The sequence below is a fragment of the Pipra filicauda genome, unplaced genomic scaffold (assembly GCF_003945595.2).
Source record: "Pipra filicauda isolate LSUMZ 115617 unplaced genomic scaffold, ASM394559v2 scaffold114_size2234877_pilon, whole genome shotgun sequence".
NCBI classification, from domain to species: domain Eukaryota; kingdom Metazoa; phylum Chordata; class Aves; order Passeriformes; family Pipridae; genus Pipra; species Pipra filicauda.
Genome location: NW_024103596.1, coordinates 980,119 through 1,000,259, shown reverse-complemented (window position 1 = coordinate 1,000,259; position 20,141 = coordinate 980,119). Strand labels below are relative to the sequence as shown.

At 52.8% G+C, this 20,141-nt stretch overlaps 2 protein-coding genes across 5 annotated transcripts in view; one reads left to right on the top strand and one right to left on the bottom strand.

The window, feature by feature from the left end:
• ABL2 (ABL proto-oncogene 2, non-receptor tyrosine kinase) overlaps nucleotides 1-10,273 on the top strand; it is a 46,583-nt gene extending 36,310 nt beyond the window's left edge. For both annotated transcript variants that reach the window (XM_027740663.2, XM_027740666.2), the window contains exons 7-11: nucleotides 574-758; nucleotides 1,051-1,203; nucleotides 2,056-2,145; nucleotides 3,107-3,280; nucleotides 3,884-10,273. In XM_027740663.2, the coding sequence (XP_027596464.1) occupies nucleotides 574-758; nucleotides 1,051-1,203; nucleotides 2,056-2,145; nucleotides 3,107-3,280; nucleotides 3,884-5,580 (2,299 nt within the window). In that variant the 3' untranslated portion in view covers nucleotides 5,581-10,273. The remainder of the gene's footprint in view (nucleotides 1-573; nucleotides 759-1,050; nucleotides 1,204-2,055; nucleotides 2,146-3,106; nucleotides 3,281-3,883) is intronic.
• A 162-nt stretch (nucleotides 10,274-10,435) lies between these two features.
• Nucleotides 10,436-20,137, bottom strand: TOR3A (torsin family 3 member A). Of its 3 annotated transcripts, XM_039384070.1 has the most exons (8): nucleotides 20,070-20,137; nucleotides 19,568-19,651; nucleotides 17,390-18,443; nucleotides 16,907-17,020; nucleotides 15,986-16,251; nucleotides 15,228-15,403; nucleotides 13,018-13,142; nucleotides 10,436-12,550 (listed from the first exon to the last, which is right to left on the bottom strand). In XM_039384070.1, the coding sequence occupies exons 3-8, from the start codon at nucleotides 17,706-17,708 to the stop codon at nucleotides 12,300-12,302; spliced, it is 1,251 nt and encodes a 416-aa protein (XP_039240004.1). In that variant the 5' UTR covers nucleotides 17,709-18,443; nucleotides 19,568-19,651; nucleotides 20,070-20,137; the 3' UTR covers nucleotides 10,436-12,299. The 3 variants fall into 3 exon arrangements, with proteins under 3 accessions (XP_039240004.1, XP_039239995.1, XP_027596469.1); XM_039384061.1 differs by having other exon boundaries at nucleotides 17,390-19,651; XM_027740668.2 differs by lacking the exon at nucleotides 20,070-20,137 and having other exon boundaries at nucleotides 17,390-19,719.
• Nucleotides 20,138-20,141: the final 4 nt, after the last annotated feature.

The following is a 20,141-nucleotide window of genomic DNA, read 5'->3' as shown; positions in this document are numbered from 1 at the left end:
GTAAAGTCTCGTGGAGCTGGTGCAGTTTCAGACTGCAGTGATGAACAGGCACCAGTGTGGAGGCCCAGGAATTCCTGATTTTGGGGAGGTTTTTTCCAGAGTTAGGTTTCACACTTATCCATTGGCTGTTGGTTTCAGTACTGTCCTGCAGTACCTCCTCCCCAGGACTTTCACAGCAGACTTATAATTTTGTGCCTGACTTGCCTGACAGCAGTTGGTGTTGTGCTGTACCCCCTGTGTGCCAGACAGTGCCCACCTCAAGTCCTGTTTTAATCCAGATAAAGCCATGTCATAAACCAATTACCAGTGTGTGATGAGCTGCTGATCTCATCCTGTCCTCAGGAAACATAAACTTCTCACCGTAACAGCTATGATTATTGGAAATTTCATAGAATTTAAAGAATTAACCCTAATCCTGACTTACCTCAGATTCTGACACTGTTCAGGGCAAAGCTCACCTTGCCTTTACCTGCTGGGTTCATAGAGTGCTTCCCAATTCAGGAGAGTGGGACCCCAGACTGTATTCAGAAGCCCTGCTCTTGCTGCAGTAGTGTCCTTTTTTCCTTTGTCCAGGGACTTGGCAGCACGGAACTGCTTAGTTGGAGAAAACCACGTGGTGAAGGTGGCTGACTTTGGCTTAAGTCGACTCATGACTGGTGATACCTACACAGCCCACGCTGGGGCCAAGTTCCCAATCAAGTGGACGGCTCCCGAGAGCCTGGCCTATAACACCTTTTCAATCAAATCAGATGTGTGGGGTAAGAAAACTCACCTTCAGTGCTTTTTTCTTGTCCATTTTGTTTTTCTCTGCCAGCCTAGATGGTAACTTCCTTTCTGGCCTGGGCAGAAACGTGTGGGCAGGAGATGGTCACATGCCTGGCCACAACTTCGTGAATCAGTTCTTAGCATGTGATGTCTTCACCTAGACTGGCCTGAGGTATTTGTGAGGAAACGATGCTGCCTCAAGCTGCAGTGAAGGCCACAGCATAATGAGCAACACAAGAGGAGGGCACACTTATCACCAGGAATTCTGTTTTCCTCCTTTTGCAGCCTTTGGGGTGCTGTTATGGGAAATTGCTACCTATGGAATGTCACCGTACCCAGGCATCGACCTCTCTCAGGTGTACGATCTGCTGGAAAAGGGCTATCGGATGGAGCAGCCGGAGGGGTGCCCTCCCAAGGTGTATGAACTCATGAGGGCATGTGAGTATCTTCTTCCAGTTTGGGGGACAAAGCCTGAGGGTGTGGGAGGGATCTATAGTGTAGGGATCTAAGAGCCTGTCTCCAGCCATACCTGATCCCCAGCACGTCACAGAAAGTCAGGGTGGACTTTGGGTAGGAAACAAAGAGTCTGGGTAGTGAGGAAGGATATCACTGCTTAAAAAAAACCTTCAGCAAGCTGACAAAAGCCCAAAAGCTGGGAATTCATGTGATATTAATGCAAAGTGAGCAGAATGCCAGTCACTTTCCAGACTCTCTGGTGATACCAACAGACAGTGTTTCCAGAGTACATTCCTCTAGTGTGGGTTCTAACTACAGAAATTACACTTTTCTTAATGATCCCCTTCTGTAACTTTCCAAGCTCCATCTAGGATCAAGGCACTCTCCTCCTCTATGCCCCACGAGGTGCACACATCCTTCTTTTGGATGGTCTGCCTGAATTTCAGTATTAAGAGCATGTGAGCAGGATGTTACCTGGAGCTTTTCACACACAGCTACCTGTGACTGGGCTGGATGTGTTCAGTCCAAGCACCCAGGGTAGCAAATCTTGAATTGTCCTTTGCCCAGAAAAAATCAGAAAGAGAGAAAGGGAGAGCAGAAAAACCTGTGGAGGGTGCAGAGAGCTAGGACTTTTAGAACTGGTTCCTTCTTTTCAAGGTTGGTTTGTTAGGATACAGTAGGGTGACTGACTGCTATGAATGAATACCTGTGAACAATTCTAAAGCCTGCTTATCAGTAGGTCAGAGTCTGACTTTCTGTCTCCTTGGACAGAATAAAAATTCATCTCCTACCCATTTCAGGCACTGAGACTCACTCTGCTTTCTGACATTGCAGGCTGGAAGTGGAACCCACCAGACCGACCTTCCTTTGCTGAGACCCACCAGGCCTTTGAAACCATGTTCCACGACTCGAGCATCTCAGAGGGTGAGAGCTGCTGTTGTTTTATTCCTGAAACAGCACTGGAGGTTACCCCATAGTGAGTGATGGAGAGAGACAGCAAGATGAATGCATATCACAGTCCCCTGCTGACTGCAGCAATTAGGGCACGAAATATTATTCTCCCAGCCTTCATTTTTAAAAAGTGTGCCTTAATCTCTGGATTTTCTACTTAGCTACTTCTAGGAGCAAATCTGTGCAACTCAGCTGTCAAATACAATCAACCAGGAGGTAAATACTGGTGAGGGGTGTGATACTGCTCAGCAGACAGGCAGAAATGTCTGAGCATCTGCTAAATTTTTAAATCAAATATGAAAGTGATCCATCCATGTCCCTCCTACAGAAAAAACACAGCAGATGGAATTTTATCAGGGTAGATCTATAACAGGCACATCCAGTGGCCACACAAATGTGTGTGGCCAGGAGGCTGTGGGGTTTTTTCTCTTTGGTTTTGGTTTTTTTTTCCAATCACATACCTTTTGTTGGTGTTGGGAAGGAAACATGTAGTCTTCATTTCCAATAGGGAGGTGCAGTGCAAAGCAGCTTAGATCCAGATCCAGAGAGGACACAAATTTGGGGGATCCCAGGAGCATCAATAGGAGGCACCTTGATTAAAAACAGAGGCAGATACATTCAGTGCTGGCTTTAGCTCTTCATCAACCCTTTACCCAGCACAGAGCTAGATTTGTATTAGACCTCTTGTACAGATCCTACTCCTTGGGGGTTTTGTCTGAATTTATAAAGATGCAAATGAGTTTGAAATCATTATGAAAAACATCTGACCCTGAACACTTCTAGACTTGAACAAAAACTAAATCCATAAATTATGTATTTCTCAGTCATGGATCTCTTCCTGCCAGTCTGGATTTTCAGTAAAGACCCGGATCTTTTTTTTTCCTCTTCCTCTGCTGGTCTGTGTTTCAACTGTTCTATTTTTTTTTCCATACAGAGGTAGCAGAGGAGCTTGGAAGAACAGCCTCCTCCTCATCCATAGTTCCTTACTTGCCCCGCTTACCCATTCTTCCCTCCAAGACGAGAACACTGAAGAAACAGGCAGAGAACAAGGAGAACATCGAAGGAACACAGGAGACTGTGGAGCACTCGGCTTCCAGCTCAGCACCAGGTATGGGCACTGGGACAGGGGCAGTGAGGCCACAAATTCTGGGGGTAAATTCCCAGAGAAACAGAAGAAAACCAAACAACACGACACGGGAAGGTGCTTTGTGCTGCTGTGTCACAAGGGCTGTTGGCCACCTCAGCAGCCCAATTATTTACCAGCAAACAGAAAACACTGCAGCTTTTTCAATGTTCTTTTAGTAAATCCCGTTGAATTTTTTTCTTTTGTATTTAGTTTTGCTGCTTCCTTTTAAATGACAGCTTCAAAACTGAAGTTGACAATTCAACAAGAGATTTTTTTTTTTAATACTTATGGTGTTTAGGAAGGAGGGAAAAAGTACAGGAAGGGAGTAAGAAACTGGAATAAAAGAACAACTTTTTTCTGATCTTTCTCTCCAAAGTGGCCTCCTCAGTATAGGCAGCAGACAAGTCACACGCAGAAATGGAAAACATTAAAGAAAAAATAAAATAAAAATGCTCACTTCCTCTCTCACTCTATCTCTGCAGCAGCTGGGCAGGTAAATACCCCAGGTGCATAAAGCCCACTGCAGGACAGGGAGCTGGAAATGGAAATAGATGTTGTGGATTCACACCTGTTTCTTCTGCCCAGGTTTCATCCGAAGCACACAGCCAACAACTGGGTCTCCTGCGCTGCCCCGCAAGCAGAGGGACAAGTCACCCAGCAGCCTGCTGGAGGATGCCAAAGAGACCACGTTCACCAGGGACAGAAAGGGCGGCTTCTTCAGCTCCTTTATGAAGAAGAGGAATGCTCCCACGCCTCCCAAGCGCAGCAGCTCCTTCCGGGAGATGGAGAACCAGCCCCATAAGAAATACGAGCTGACGGGTAACTTTTCCTCTGTTGCTTCCTTGCAGCACGTGGACGGGTTCTCCTTTGCTCCCACGCAGCAGGACACGAGCCTGGCACCCCCCAAGTGCTATGGAGGGGGTTTTGTGCAGAGGACCTTCTACAACGATGATGGCACAGGGCCCAGCAGCGGTGGGGGCGTGAGCACCAGCGGAGGGTGGTCGGGCATCACTGGTTTCTTTACACCACGCTTGATTAAAAAGACACTGGGTTTACGAGCAGGAAAACCCACTGGCAGTGAAGAAGCTTCAAAGCCTTTTCCAAGGTCAAACTCTACATCTTCCATGTCCTCAGGGCTTCCAGAACAGGATAGGATGGCAATGACCCTTCCCAGAAATTCCCAGAGGTCAAAAATTCAGCTGGAACGGACTGTGTCCACCTCCTCTCAGCCCGATGAGAGCACGGGGAGGGCCAATGACCTGCTTCCCAAAAGGTTTGAAGAAGGCCCTGCTTTGACCAGAGAGAGACCAAAAGCAAAACTCTTGCCAAGGGGTGCCACAGCACTCCCCTTCCGAACTCCCTCCACATTGGAAGAAAAGGAGGGTCCAGGGCTAGCAGCAGCTCCTAAGGGAAAAGAAAAAAACAGTGGCTCACGACAGGGGGCCCTTGAGGATGGCGAGAGGCCGGGGTGGTCATCTCCAGGCAAGGCTGCAGCAATACTTCCAACCACTCATAACCACAAAGTGCCAGTCCTAATCTCACCCACTCTAAAACACACTCCAGCAGACGTGCAGCTCATTGGCACAGACTCTCAGGGTAATAAATTTAAGCTCTTATCTGAGCATCAGGTCACTTCTTCTGGCGACAGGGACCGGCCCAGACGGGTAAAACCAAAGTGTGCTCCACCTCCACCACCAGTGATGAGGCTCCTCCAGCAGCCGGCTGCCTGCTCCGACGCAGCAGAAGAGCTGAGCCCCGTGGCGGGAGCGCAGCACGGACTGGAATCGAGTGAAGGGAGCAAGAAGGCGGCAGCAGCAGCAGCACCTGTTGGTGGAAAATGTGGGAGGCCCATGATGCCTCCACCTCAAGTGCCTCTGTCATCGTCTTCCACCTCCCCAGTGAAAATGGCCAACGGCACGGCCGGCGCGAAGGTGGCGCTGAGAAAGACCAAACAGGCAGCTGAGAAAATCCCCGCAGACAAGATCAGCAAGGAGGCGCTGCTGGAGTGCGCGGATCTGCTCTCCAGCGCCATCGCCGAGCCCACCCCGAACAGCCAGCTGGTGGACACGGGGCACCAGCTGCTGGATTACTGCTCAGGCTACGTGGACTGCATCCCGCACACCCGCAACAAATTCGCCTTCCGGGAGGCCGTGAGCAAACTGGAACTCAGCCTGCAGGAGCTGCAGGTGTCCTCGACAGCTGCTGGTGTTCCCGGGGCAAACCCCGTCCTTAATAACTTATTGTCATGTGTCCAAGAAATCAGCGACGTGGTGCAAAGGTAGCTACTGTCCATCTGGGTAAGAGAAACACGCACGGGGAGGGGGGGACTTTTTTTCTGTACTGATGCTTTCAAAAGGAAAGACTGATACTTGAGTATGTGAAGTACCTCAGATCACTGAGTTCTCCTCACGTTTACAGGTTCATCTCAAAGAAATGGGGATGGAGAGGGTAGATTAAAGCTGTAAGGGGCAAACATCGAGGATCTGTCCCCACCTAATCAGGCTGATCTGCTCGGTGTGGCAAGGGAAGGCAGTTCCTTGCTCTTCCCTTGGAGAGGCAGGAGAACCGATGGCAGGTTCTCGCTCTGGGAAGGATGGTTGATGTGACAGCCAGAGTACTGGGGTGGCTGCAGGCTGCTCTGCTGTACAGATCCTGCCCTGTCTGCACTCACGGGTGCTTTGCTCTCCCAACAAGGCAAAGGAAAAGCACTGGGGCTCCACTGGTACCGACGGCCGAGCAGTCGCAGCCGGAAGGGTTCCCAAGGGAGGGTCACGTGCAGTTGGGGGGAAGGTCTAATGCACTGACAGTGTTCAGAGCTGCTGGAGGTGGATGCACTAGCCTGGATGGCTTAACTTCCACAGCACTGTTGCTGCTGTAATGAGAACTGCAAAGTTAGTTAATATATGAAACTATCCCTTTTCCCTCCTGTCCACCTCATCCACCACATGTTCTCATCATCATTGTGTCAGAAGCGTCAGGGATGCTGGGCAGACTTACCACTGGAATACCCCCTTCCCCACCACACAGCCTTCACTCACTGATACCTATTTCTAGTGGTCTAGCACGGGTGCTGCTTGATGGTCGTTTTTGAGTAGTTTGGGGCTCTTGCACAACTTGCCAGTGTTGTTGTTGGGGTGGGTGGGTTGTTTCTTTTTTAAGCTATAGATTGTTTTTAACTTGTTACCAGGTTGACTCCCCATTTCAGTTTGATCCCCCTGAGGACCCACGGTAGGTCAGGCAGAGCCTCCACCACCCCTGGCTGTTCTCCACATTCCTTTAGCAGTCCCAGCACTGCAGGGCCAGCTGGAAAGCCAGGAAGTACAGTCTGGCCTGCCCACCACAGGGATTCCCCGGAGCTGTCCCTTCACAGTGCCAGATTCCTGGGATTTGTTCTAGCCCTTACCGGTCTTGCAGACTTCCAGCTTCCCTGCATCCAAAGGTGACAAAGCATGGCAGCACGCAGGGGAAGCACAAGCATCTCTATATATTTTTTCCTGTATTTTAAAGGCTAGGCCAGAATCCTGTGCTGTGCTGTAGGGAACATGCACATAAACTGTGCACTCCTCTGCCCGAGAGGTGACAACAGAAGTTATGGCTCTGCCTTGAAGGGCCCCCACTGGGTCTCTGATGCCTTCTCACAGTCCCAAAGTTGAGGGGTTGACATTGTCTCCCTTGGTCCTGGTGCTGTTTGTAGGCTGTTGTGGCCTCACAGAGCTGATCTTCTGTGTCTGCGGACAACTCCCCGAGGTGCAGATGTGCTGGCAAGTAGGGAGACCTCAGCTGTTGGTTTGTGAGAGGAAGGACACAGGCCTGATACCTGACTCCAAATAAACATCACCCTGCATGCTGCTGTTCACTTCACACTGTTGGTGACAGAGGATCTCGCTTGCTTTGCACCTTAAATCTTTTATTTTTGGCTAAAATGCTCTTTAAACTTGTTTTCCAAATTGTGACTGTGCTGCTTTTATAGTGGATCAATTAGAGTGGAGCTGGGGCCAGGTGTGACTTTGGAAGGTGAGCACTTCCACTGCTGTCTAGAAGCATCACCCTGTTGGTGCTGGGGAGGCTGGGCTGTCTCAGTGGGTGTCCCTGCTTTTCCCACAGAGCACAGTGAGACAGGGCCTTGAAAAATCTTTAGAAATGGGCTGGTGTCTGACAATCCTCCTTTTATTCCTGGTCTGTGGCAAACAACGTTGTGTCACGGTGTGTGGAGGCACAGCAGAGCAGCAGCATGTGAGGTACAATGGACCACATGAGCTTCTCTGGCCAAGTGAAATGAGGGGGCACAAAAAGAGCCAAGCAGCCCTTTGTGCTGTCCAGTTCTGCATCGGGATCCAGCGTGCCCAGGATCCCCTGGGGGCTCTTCCACAGCCACACTCAGCTGAGCACCAAACCCTTTATCTTGTAGACTTTACTGAGGGCTTTTGTGGTTTACCTTATCTCTTTCAGTCATCTTTATGGAAGGTGTGCATCCAAACTACCTGCCTTTGGAAGGGTGACCTGCAAAGGGAAGGCTGCTTGTGGCATTGCTTCACACGGCCTGTCAAACAATCAGAAGGATTTAGAAGGTAGGGGAGCTTTCTTTGGGGCAGAAGGGCAGGTCTTGCTTGCCCCGGCAGACAATCATCTGCTGTAGTGTCATCATTGTACTGCTGCTCAGCCAAGGACAAAGGGGTTTTTTTAAGAAGCCTTTTCTTTTCCTGAATGCCAGTCTTCCAGAAAAGCTCCAGCAAAAGTGATAGAGTAGCAATATGGAATTTCTAACTACTAGAACTCTCCTCTTGTAGCCCTTTCAGAAGAAACCAGCTCTGTCCCAACAAAGCACTGGTTCCTCTCCCCTGGCCATCCCCACTTCCTTTCAGATGCCACCTTGGTTTCTTCTTCCCCCACAGAAGAGATGGGCAGTGGGCCAGGGAAGCATCCGACTGCTTTTCCAGAGTCACAGAATGGCTGAGGTTGGAGGGACCTTTGGAGATCACCTGGTCCAAACCCCCTGCCCAAGCAGGGCCACCCAGAGCCACTGCCCAGGACAAGGTCCAGGCAGCTTTTGAGTATCTCCAAGAATGGAGACTCCACAACCTGAGTGCCCAACACAGGAGCCCATTCAGTGCTGATCCCTCCTGTGGTGGAAAAACGTGGGAATTTGCCTGTTGTCACTCCCATGGAGAGCATTTTCTCTGCTCTTACCTATCAGTGTATGTCAGGTAGGTAGATGGTGGCAGAGGTAGTGCTGACCTGACAGCAGGTTCTTTCCCTCTAAATAAGAGGCTGCAGAATTGCTCTTGCTTCTCCTGCCCCACAGTGTTTTATTCCCAAACTGCCGTCTGGCAGGATAGCACAAGGATGCTATCTGGGGAAGCTGGTTCTGCTGTAAATCACTGTCCAGTTGTTCTTCCTTCCACAGCTGCTCCCGAAATTGTTACTGTTCCCTCTCCTTTAGCTAGGCATGGCTTTCTCTTCAGCCTTAAAGGTCTCCACTATGGCCAGTTCTCTGCTTTCAGCCTTGCAAAGGAGCGTATGGGTGGTAACACTGTTACTTGTCCCAGCAGAGAGCGCTTCTTGCTCCACTGTTTGGGGCAGGGGACAAGGCATGGATCCCGTTGTTTCCTCTCCCCAGTACTGTCAGGCAGCCATGGGGGCACGGACACTGTCACAGCTGGGCTCTCTCACTTGCACTAGTATGGGCTGCAATTTAAAGTCGTCGTCTTTGCAACACGGGTGGCACCACGTCAGACCCAGTAATGCCAAGCACAGCGTGTGCTCACAGAGTGAGCTCAGTGGGGCACTTTCTCTTCCTACCACTGTGGGAATTAGCTGACTCACAGGTGCAATTCTCTCTTCTTCCTGCACTGTACACCCTTTTTGATCCCTAAGCAGTGCACTCGATTTAATCATGTTCTTCGTTAGCGTGGACAGCGGTGAGGCTGAGCCAAGAGTCTGGGTGTGGGACTGCACCAAATTTAGCCACTGGGAAAGGGGAATTGAAAGGAGCAGCGTTGCTGTTGCAGAACACAACAGGGAGGGAGGGCTGTCCTTGTCCCCCTCACACAGGATGCTCCTCCTGAGCACCACTGGCCTCGTGTCAGTGACACAGAGTCCAACACGTGCATGTTGACATCCACCACGTGGGTTTATGCAGGACTTATGGGGCAGACCATGCTCTGTGGGCAGCAGGAACTAAACCCCACAGCAAGGGGGGGGACACAGAGCAGCCCCTCCCTACCAGGCAGGGGGAGAATGAGGGGTGGGAGGGGTTACACTGTGCAGCCACAGAGCAATCCCGACCCCGGCATCCCACCACTTACCTGAGGCAGGCTTTGGCTCCGGGGCATCCGTAGCTGTGACAAGCACCAACAGCTCCAGAAGATGGTTGTTGCAGAGCCCACAGGCTGCTGTCTCCTCTTGTAACACACTCAGCCCAGCCCAGCTGCTGATGGGGAGCTGGCAGGTACTGAAAGGTAGTGACTGCAGCACACATGGAAACCTCCACCAGCACTGTCCTGCACCGGTGGCACTGGGATCATGCTGCAGTTCCCTGGAGTGTAGAACAAGCCCCTCAGCCCATTCCCTGGAGGCAGGTAACAAGAGGTTCTGGGACAACTGAGCAATGTCTGTACCAAAGGAGGTTGTTCTCCCCATGTGTCTGTTGTGAGGCCGATGGGCTCGGCCCGGCACGTTGGTTGTATCGGTAGTGAACTCGTTGAGGGCAGGAATTAATTAAAATTGAACACGTTAATCACCAATCACTCTACCAGTGTTGTCAACTGGTCTTGTTTTTTAATTGTTATTGTAATATATTTTGGTTGGTTTTCTAATTTAATTCTCTCACTATTGTCTGACTGTGAACTGCGAACAGTGTTAAACTTGATGTAAATAAGGCCCTTGGAAGGGCCTCTTTGCCTGTCGTTCCACAAAGTTTTGCCAATTTGCATTTTATTTTAAATAAAGGTTGCAATATTTTATTGGCAAAAACCACTTGAGTAGATGCTGCCTTTTTTTTTTTTTTCCTTAGGTGATATTTGAAGCTGCTCAGTCCTAAGCTGAAGTTTGCTAACTGGGTAGGGAAGAGAAGATTGTTGTAAGCCTGTTTTAAAAAGAGAATTGGATTCTGCCAGATTGAAAAAAAAAAAAACCAAATAAAAAACCCCACAGTATCTTTATTTATGTCATTGAAACCACACAGTATTGCCACGGCATGGTCAGAGAACGGCTGTGGCTGTTGGGGTTGTGTAACCAAAGCTCCCTCAACTGTGACACGCACACATGACCGGCAGAGACAGGTCTTGCATCACCCTCGTTAGTGACACCACCACCACAGCAAGAGTTGCTCCACATGCCAACCTCACACCAGTGAGACATTCACTCTGACTTCCTGCCACCCCAGGCAGCGTCAGCCTAACCCGGACAGCTGGAGGCTTTTTTATATTTAAAAAAGAATCCCAGGTTATCCTGGCTTTACTCAACCTTCTGAGCAACTAACCTTCAACTAACAACCTGCTAAACTTTCTGCTCAGGTGATAAAACACAACCCAAGTTGTGTCCTGTGGGACAGCATCCTCCCTTCTCAAAGTGCCATTCCAGGATTCTGATGTTTCCCAGATTTTTGACACCTGTGATTAACCATAAACCAAGTCTCAGAAATGCCTGATCACACACGCAGGGCACAACCCTAAGGTCCGCTCCAGACAAGAGCTAAGTTCAAACCAAGTAGGAAAGCAGCTGGCTCATCCTCCTGCCTTGGACTATGAAGCCTCGTTAGATAACAGAGCCAGCGTGCCCGGAGGGAAACACGGACTCAAAGTCTGCAGGACTCGTAAGTGAGTCTGGTCAATCTTTTCCCAGAGGTCGTGCTGCTCATTCACTGGCACCACAAAGCAGGTCAAAGCTTAAAACAGACCAAAGGTCCCCTGTGGGAGTAGCTGGGAAGCCAAGCATGTGCTGCTTCACTCACTGCCAGCACAGCTCTGTTGGAAGGGAGTTTTGACCCAGAGGTCACAAAGTGATTCCTGTAACACTGTTGAAATTTTTTGGAGCTGCTGTAACACACTTATCACCTGGCGAGTACCCAGACAGCAAACAGGCCCTTGTAATAGTAATAATAATGCTGATACCAGCCAAAAAACCACAGCATGAAACATAAAGAAGAGAAAAATGAAAAACAAAGGAAAAAACCCAAGCTTCCTGCATCCGTGAAATCCCGGATTCACCTACAGCCTGTTCCTTCAGCCACCATCCTGCTCACCGGCCCTTTGCCCCTGGCAGAGAAATTCTCTCCCCTTTTTCATTTTGCAGTAAAGCAAAAGGGCCCTTCACCAAACTGCTTAGAAAATGATTGCAGCAGAAGTTCCCCTCATCCCTGCACTGCTTCCATACAATGGAAGACTCCAGTGAGAGGTGGACACTCCGAGGTGAGAAGCTATGGATTTGGCATCTCCAGAGGAGATTATTCAGTCCTCTTCTCCATGCACAAACATGATCGGTGTCCCTGAGCAGCAAACACCTTGGGAAGGCACGAGAGCAACAGAGGGAAAAATTTAATTCCAGCAAAACAGTTCTGTGTGATCTTGTAAAGTGACAGAACTGGGGACAGGGACGAGGACGTGGCTTCTGCTGCACTGTCTCAACAGGACCAGCCTGCCCCAGGCCTGCCTTCACCACATGGCAACAAACCAAGAACTTGGATATTCCCAGTCCCCACTCACATGAAACAGCATTTGTCAGCACAACCCAATCTCCCCTTCAGGCCACTGCCACCTAAAAGGGACTTAAAACACCAGACAGACTCCAAACACAGCCAAGCACAGGCTGTCCCCACGTCCCAGGAGTAAAGCTGGGTGGGATGCACCTCCTTCCCTGCAACAGCCCTTGGAGTAAGGAGGGATTGAGTCTCTGTCCCTGTGCAAGTGCCTGGCTGGGTCACCTGTGTGTCCAACCTTGTGCAAGGGGAGCAGCTCCCAGAGTGCAGAACCACCTCCAGCACATGTGTAGTCCCACCTGGTGTTCAAGGAAGGAAGTAATTGATGCGCTGGGGCACAGATTTGCAGCCCTGTGCAGAGAAGAGCTTCTCCTCTTTGGGGACAAACACCATCATCCTGGCCACCGCGTCCAGGGTGGCCTCGGAGAAGGGAAGCCCCCGGGCCAGGAAGGCGTCCCGCGCGCAGAGCTTCACGTGGTGGAACTCCAGGGGCAGGAATGGCACCAGGAAGTCAATGAGGTTCTCTCTGAGGAGGTGGCTGTGGGCGTAACTGTTCTCTGGAACAGAACACAAGACAAAAACTCAGAAGCTTCACCTGAGAGCATCACCCCTCTGCAAGGCAAGGCTTGGCTCCGAGGGGCTCATCCAGCCCTATGTTTGTGGGAGAGAAACACCCACTTGTACAGAGCTGGTCAGCACTTGGCCTGAGCACAGTGTCCCTACAGCTCATGCCAAGAGACACCTGAAGCCCCAGAGAAGCCTTGGTGTTGGGCTGCCTCTCCCTGGCCATTTTTGGGGCTCAAGGGGGCCCAGAAGGGCTCTCAGCTCCCTCCTCACATGCTCTCTATCACAGCAGTGCTGTGCTCACGGGGTCCAAGGGGCTCACGTTGCCAATAACCCCCTGGCTGGGGATGGAGTGAAGGCTTGTTCCCAGTGCCCAGCCCTGTGTGGCACACACTGGGTGGGAGGTGCAGAGGGGCAGGTTTGCAAGCAGAACGACCCCCAGCATGCCACAAGCTCTAACCTGCAGGCTCCTGCAGCTCCAGCCGCAGCCGCTGCTCCAGGAACTCCATGGAGATCTCCTCCCGGGCCCGGCCGGCTCGCCAGAAGTCCAGGGCAACCTCATTGATGGTGTTTCCACCAAGATTGCTGTGGACACAGAGGGAAGTCACTCAAGTGTGGCCCCAGAGGTGAACTGCTGAGAGCTGCCAGCAGCTCCCCTAGAGCCAGGCCCCAGCACCTCTGTTAGCAACGGAGGATTCACTGTCTAGGATCAGCACATGGACCCAGCCTTCTTCCCAAGGAGCCCCTTTCCATAGGCATTGATACAGCTGTTGCCATCCTGCCAGCTCAGACCCAGGGGCAGCAGAATTCTCCATCTCCCTCAGTCCCCTGTCCTGGCTTGGGAAGCCACTGACCTCACAGGTGGCACTTTGACCCACACTGAACTGCCAACAAACCACCAATGAAAGTCCAAGTTAAAGGGCAGAGCACACAGAGGAGGCCCACTGGAAGCAAAGGCAGGGATTCAGGCAGCAGCCCAGGAGTTGGCAAAGCATCCCCTGCCCTGGGATAAAGCAGCAGCAGTCTCCATATAAGGACTCCTCTGGACACCCACCTTAGGGGCAGCTCTGCCCTGGGGGATGAGAGGTCCTGACAGCTGTTGAGGGTCACAGGGCAGCCCCTCACCCTGAGAAGCAGGTCCAGGTCAGGCTGGTGAGGGGTTTGCTCCCAGCCCTGAGTGCCCCAGTTAACTGGAGATACTGGGAACCACTGGTATATGATGGAAGCACCAGCTGGCTGCAGAGCTTGTGTGCATGGGAGGCAGGGAGGCTGTGGGAGACACAGACCTTGCACGCATCCTTTCCTCTCATGTCAGAGGCTCTGGAGCCCAAATGGAGGGGAGGCAAAATTAAAAAGCCAACACTGTTCCCCACCCCCTGCTGCCTTGTTAAGGGCAGAAGAGCTTGTACTGATCTTGCTCCCACCCAGAGCACGGGAGAAACAGCCCCCTTTGACTGAGGACAGGCAGCCAGTCCCATCCTATCCTCAACTCCCGCCCCTGGCCAAAGCTGCAGGACCATGACAGTGTCCACGGGAGCCCTGGAGCAGAGCCCGCCCTCCTTCAACAGGTCAGTATGACAGTGACCACACTGCCACCAGGGATGATGAAACCCCTGGGATTACACACTGCTGCAGTTCAAGGCCCCCTGCTCCCACTGCTTGGTGGCACGAGGGCCGTGACGTGTCCATTCCTGACCTTCATGGCTTTGCCAAGCAGGACACGAGGTCAGCCCAGTGCAGCCAACAGCATGTTCACCCTGTGCCGAGCAGCAGGGCAGGACCTGCCCTTTCACCAGGGCTCCTGCCAGAGCCCCACGCAGGGGGGACTGGAACAGGGTCAGCTCCACAGGCACTGGGCACACAGACAGCTCCTCCACAGGCAGGGAAACCTCCCCAGGGAACCACCAAGCTTGGGGGTTAGAGCACTTGCCTGGATGGTGGGGGGTGGAGGAGTGCTCTGCCCACCTCCAGGCAGGGGGAACAGCTCCTGCCAGAGCCAAGCTGCAGGCTGCAATTCCAAAATTTGAGGCAGCCCAAGAAGCTGGTCATTCCATGGCATTCCTCAGAGGCTACTTTAGACAGGTGCCTGCCTCACATCTTGGCTCTGGGATGTCCCATTTCTCCCTCCAGCTGCATCCCACCTAGGCTTGGGCAGGGACAGCACTGGGGTGCGCACGTGCCCGAGTCCTTTCTCCCTTTGGATGGGAAAGGAACCAAGTAAAGCCCAGGATGTGCTGATGCCAGGATCAGCCCTCACAGCACCTCCGCCAGCAGCCATGTCCAGGCAGTGGGAACTCCCCACCTCCCAGCAGAGCACAGGAACTTCCCACCAAGACCTGCAGCCCCAGCTCTGCCCCCTGCAGTGTCACATCTCCTGCTCAGCCGGGCAGGGTGACACCATGTTGACCTTCACTCTGCTTCCTTGTCTCAAAGCCCAGATGCTGGCTCAGGTGTCCCAGCTCAGCTGGACCTCAGCTCCTCCTACAACTGCCCTGCTCCCAGGGTGGACACCCAGCATCAGCAGGCAAAACTGACCACGGAGACGACCACCTTGTGGGAACAAGACATCTGTCCCCCTCCCCTGCAGCCTGGGCCCTTCATATTGCACACCTCAAGGGATTAATTCCATCACTTGGTTCCTCCCCATCCCTTTGGGGGCCCAGAAATCACCTGAGGAAGAGGAAGATGGCTCTCTGTTGGTCCGCCTGGCCCTCGTTGCCGTAGGGAGCCATGAAGGGCCTGATGGCATCCAGGAGGCTGGAATGCAGCTTCTCGGCCTCGTCGAAGATGAAGAGGGACTGCCTGCAGAGCTGCAGGGTCTCGCTGAGCTGCCTCTGCAGCTGGGCCTGCGGAGCAGCAGGGACAGGGGTCAGGAGCCCGTGGGACTGAGCCAGGACGCCACGGGATAACCCTGGCTGGCAGCTAACAAACAGCTGATCCCTGGTTCCCTCCTACCCGGGACAGGGAAGAGAACAGGGAGAGCAAAGGCAGGAAAACGAGTGAGGCATAAAAACAGTTTAATAAGTGAAGGAGAGAGGAAAGAAAGAAATGAAGTGGTGCAAAGGCAGCCACCCACACCTGCCACAAACAGACCGGTGCCCAGCCAGTCTCTGAGCAATGGCTTCCTGCCCCAAACCCAAATCACATGGAATATCCCTTTGGTCACCTCTCTGGTGTGCTCCTTCCCAACTTCTTGTGCACTCTCAGCCTAACCGACTCCAAGGGCAGAGTGGGAGAAGGGGAAAGCCTTGAAGGCTGTGCAAGCACTGCTCAGCTGTACCCAGAACACTGGTGTGTATCAACACTTTCACTCACAATCCCAAATTTCATGGCATTGTGTGGGCTGCCATGAAGGAAATGAACTCCATCCCATCCCAGCCCGGCACACTGGACCATCCCCACGGACACACTGTGTTGTTGGCTCTCACCTTGTAGGAGTCCAGGTACTTGTGGTGGGGGAAGTGGAGGAGGGAGATGAACACCCTGACACAGTCGCTCCTCAGCCCATCCCGGTACAGGTGACTGGCCACCATCCGGGCCACAAAGTTCTTCCCTGTGCCAGACCAGCCATGGAAGGACAGGACCAGCGCCTTCTTGGGCTGTGGGCTCTGCAGGAACCCCTGCACTGCCCGAACAACCACTTCTTTGGCCAAGTGCTGCCCGTGGAGCTGCTCACTGAGGTCTGCCTCTAGCCCTGCACAGAGAGAGCAGCAGCTCAGCCTTAAATTGCCAGCCCAGCTGCTGCAGGTGGGAATAAGGAGACAAAACGGGGCAGGGCTGCTTGGCCAAGAGGAGTCTGAAGAGGCAATAAAGCCACAGGCTGCCCGTGCCCTGCCTGCATCAGTCTCTGGCCCCAAAAAGACACAAAATTTCCACTGACTCCTTTTTTCCTTCAGGAAGAGGCGGAGGTGTTTGGCAGCTGTGGAGAGCACCAATGCCCAAAGGCCCTCCTGAGCTTCCGGCAGAGGGTTTGGATACCAGGAGTCTCAGGGACAGCAGAACACAATGACACCTGCCCATGGCTAACACACAGGTCTGGGTGTACCCTCCCAGCCTGGGGCAGGGTCCCAGGCCAGTTTGGATCCCCCTACATATGCTTGGGAGTTCAGGGATGCAGGCAGAGCTCGCAGCAAACTGGAGCAGGTACACTGCAGAGCAAGGGACAAAGGCCCTCTAGTCTCGGAACTACAAATAAGTAATGGGACACAGGACTCAGCTCAGCCCCTCGCCCTCCCACAGCTCAGCACCCTGCTCAGAAATGCCCTTCACTTACATCACTTGCTAAAGTACACTTCTTGTTAAAGAAAAAAAACAAAACCAAGAAACAACAAAGCCAACACAGCCCCTACCTGTGATGTTGTTGACTATCCTGCAGTCTCCTGTCTCGCAGCACTTGCCAAAGCTGCAGTACCAGGCAGAGAGGATCTCCAGGTAATCCTGGCCCACCAGAGGTAAGCTCCAGCCTGGAAAAGGCAACAGGGTCTGAGCAGAGATGTTCCAGCAAGTTGCTTTTTTTTGCATTTTGAGTAGACACCCAGCTGAACCCTGTGAAGGGCAGCCCTCTCCCAAGTGCAGGGACTCAGCCCTGGCTGCGGGGAGGGACAATCAGCTCGGAACAGGCAGCACCTGGTTCGAGCTGGCACCAAGAGCCCAGCAGGTGCAAGACATGATTGTGGCAACCCGGGGTACACTGAGGAGGGAGATGCCCAGGGCAGTGACCCTCGAGAAGGGAAAGGCACCATCACAGGAGCTGGGGGCACAGACCCCCGTGCTGGGTGTTTGGACCTGGTGCTCATTCTGGGGCACGGGAGAGAACGGAGGAAGGTGCTTACCTGGGCTGGGACCGGGCTCTTTTTGTTCCTCCTTCTCCTCCTCGCAGCCCTCCTGCCACACCTTGCACGCCAGGTACTGCCAGTACTGCTTGGAGAGGGCACCCACGGCTCCCAAATGCTTCTTCACGGCCTCGTACCCCTCCAAGTTCGCCCTGCCCCGCGGAGCCCCCTCCCCAGCGTGTCCCTGCCGCTCTGCCCATGTCGCCCGTGGCGGTGGCGGTGTCCCCGGGCTGCCCGAGCCCCCCAGCAGCAGCAGCACCACCAGGACGCAGCAGCCCAGCCCCAGCCCAGCCGGGGGCCCGTCCTGGCCCACGGCCATGGCTCGGGGGTCCCAGGGGATGGGAGCTGACCCTGCTCGGCTCTGCGGGGTCTGTCCGCGGGCTCCCGGCCTCCCTCCAGCCGTGACCTCACTTCCCGCCCGCGATGGGCGGCGCTGCCCAAACGCGGCGGGGCGGGGTCAGCACCGCCAGCACCCCAAAACCCGCCCGGGCACGGCCACCGGGACACCCCAAAACCCGGCACCGGGACACCCCAAAACCCGCCCGGGCACAGCCACCGGGACACCCCAAAACCCGCCCGGGCACAGCCACCGGGACACCCCAAAACCCAGCAACGGGACACCTCAAAACCCGGCACAGCCACCGGGACACCCAAAAACCCGCCCGGGCACAGCCACCGAGACACTCCAAAACCCGGCACGGCCACCGAGACACCCCAAAACCCGGCACAGCCACCGGGACACCCCAAAACCCGGCACGGCCACCGGGACACCCCAAAACCCGGCCCCGGCCGGAGCCACCGGCACCCTCCGGTCCCTGCTCCGCACCAGGGTTGTTGGACTCCGGCCCCTCCTCAGCTCCGGCCAACCCTGGCCGGGAGAGGCAGGAGCTAGAGAGATGCCCAGGGAACCTCCCGGGCACCGCTACCAGCCTGGTTTCACAGAGTACCTGTTTCTGATTGCACAGAATATTCCGAGTTGGAAGGGACCCCTCAAGGATCATCGAGTCCAACTCAGGCTGCTCCCACAGAGCTGCAGCACCGGCAATATAAGTGCCTGAGGAAGGCAAATAATCTGTTTTTTAAGTAGCCCAAGGGCTCAGCTGAAGTTTTGCTGCCACAGACGCAAGAGACAGCGGTAGTTGTTCATTAGAGCCATTTCCAAGGGGATACCAAAATAACGGGCATAAACGAGGGAGCAGGAGGCAGAGGGTGAGTCAGCCTGGCAGCACAAGGAGCTACACTGGGCTGTGTTTGTTCCTGCTGGGCTCCAAGTTCTGTTCAGGAATTAGATCAGAGCTCTGGGACAGGTACAACTCACGGCCACCACCAAGCTCATCACCAACATCCAGCTTCCTCCTGCCATCTTCTCCAACCATTGGTAAACCCCTTCCTGTACAGGGAAGCAGAACTGCTTCCTTAGGGCTGACTGTGCTCTGGCAGGGGATCCTGGAATCCCATGCAATCCCTGGCTTTCATTTGGAAAATGCGTACACACACACACTTGGCTGTGGGAGGAAGACAAAAAGTGGATAAACCCCATAAAACTTGCATTTTATCTTAAGCTGTACCCACTGCTGGCTTACTGTAAGAAACTGAGGCCTCCACAATTACTGAGCAGCAGGACAAGGTCACCCACAACTTATCCTAACTGAGACAAGGCCAGGATGCTTTGGAAATGGAAAGGATTTCAAGGGTATCCCACATGCTCAGAAAAATAAAAATAAGGGGGATAATAAATGCAATTCATCCAGCCTGGAAATTCCCTGGTACCAGTGGATGGGAAAGGGGATGCAGCCCAGGCATGGAATGCATCACCATCTACAGGTGGCTGCAAATATTACACAATGGCATTAAAAATACTGGGATTAACAAAATTGCCCCCTCCAGCTTCAAAAATAGGCTACAATCTGAACACCAGTTGCAGTAACTTAAACAGAACTAAAACCAGTGCAGCATACTAAAAAAAAAAATAAAATAAAATTAAAAAATTAAACTTGCTGTAGCCATAGCAAATTAAACTGCTGCCAGCCTTCCTGAAAACTAGTTGAAGCACCTGAAGAATTTATGTACATTTATAAAAAAATTCATAGCTGTAACATTCAAACTCTGACCTCCCAGGGTAAGTGCTTTAACTGAAGAGAGCTTATCAAAAAAGAAAATTATGAAAGATAAACTGACTGTCCAACACTGCTCCAGCTCCACGGTACCAGGGAATGATTCCTGGGATGTCAGCCCGGCCCAAGTGCTGCACATCGTTAAGAGCTAGAAGGGAAAATAAAACCAGTTGTTCAACAGGCCCTGGCACAGGTTGCCCAGAGAAGCTGCCCCATCCCTGGAAGGGTTAAAGGCCAGGTTGGACAGGGCTTGGAGCAACTTGGGATACTGGGAGGTGTCCCTGCCCATGGCAGGGGGTGGAACAAGATGATCTTCAAACCACTCCAAGAGTCTATGATCCTAACTACTCCCTGTTTGACCTGCCCCTGCAGGTAACAAGGCACTGAAGTGTTGTGGGGGCAGGAATTACCCTCCTTGAGTAATTCAATTCCCTTTGTGGGGCCTCAGGGAAGAGATTATCCCCCTTTTAGAAGGGATGCTGCAGGAGTCTGGAGGAGATCCTAGCGCACTGTGCTGAGGAGAACTCGCTCCTACCTGCCTTGGGAAGGATGGGGTTAGGAAGCACCTGGATTTTTTGATTCCTCTGCTGGAACCCTCACTATAGTATTTGCTCATCTTCAGCTGAGTCTGGCAGAAG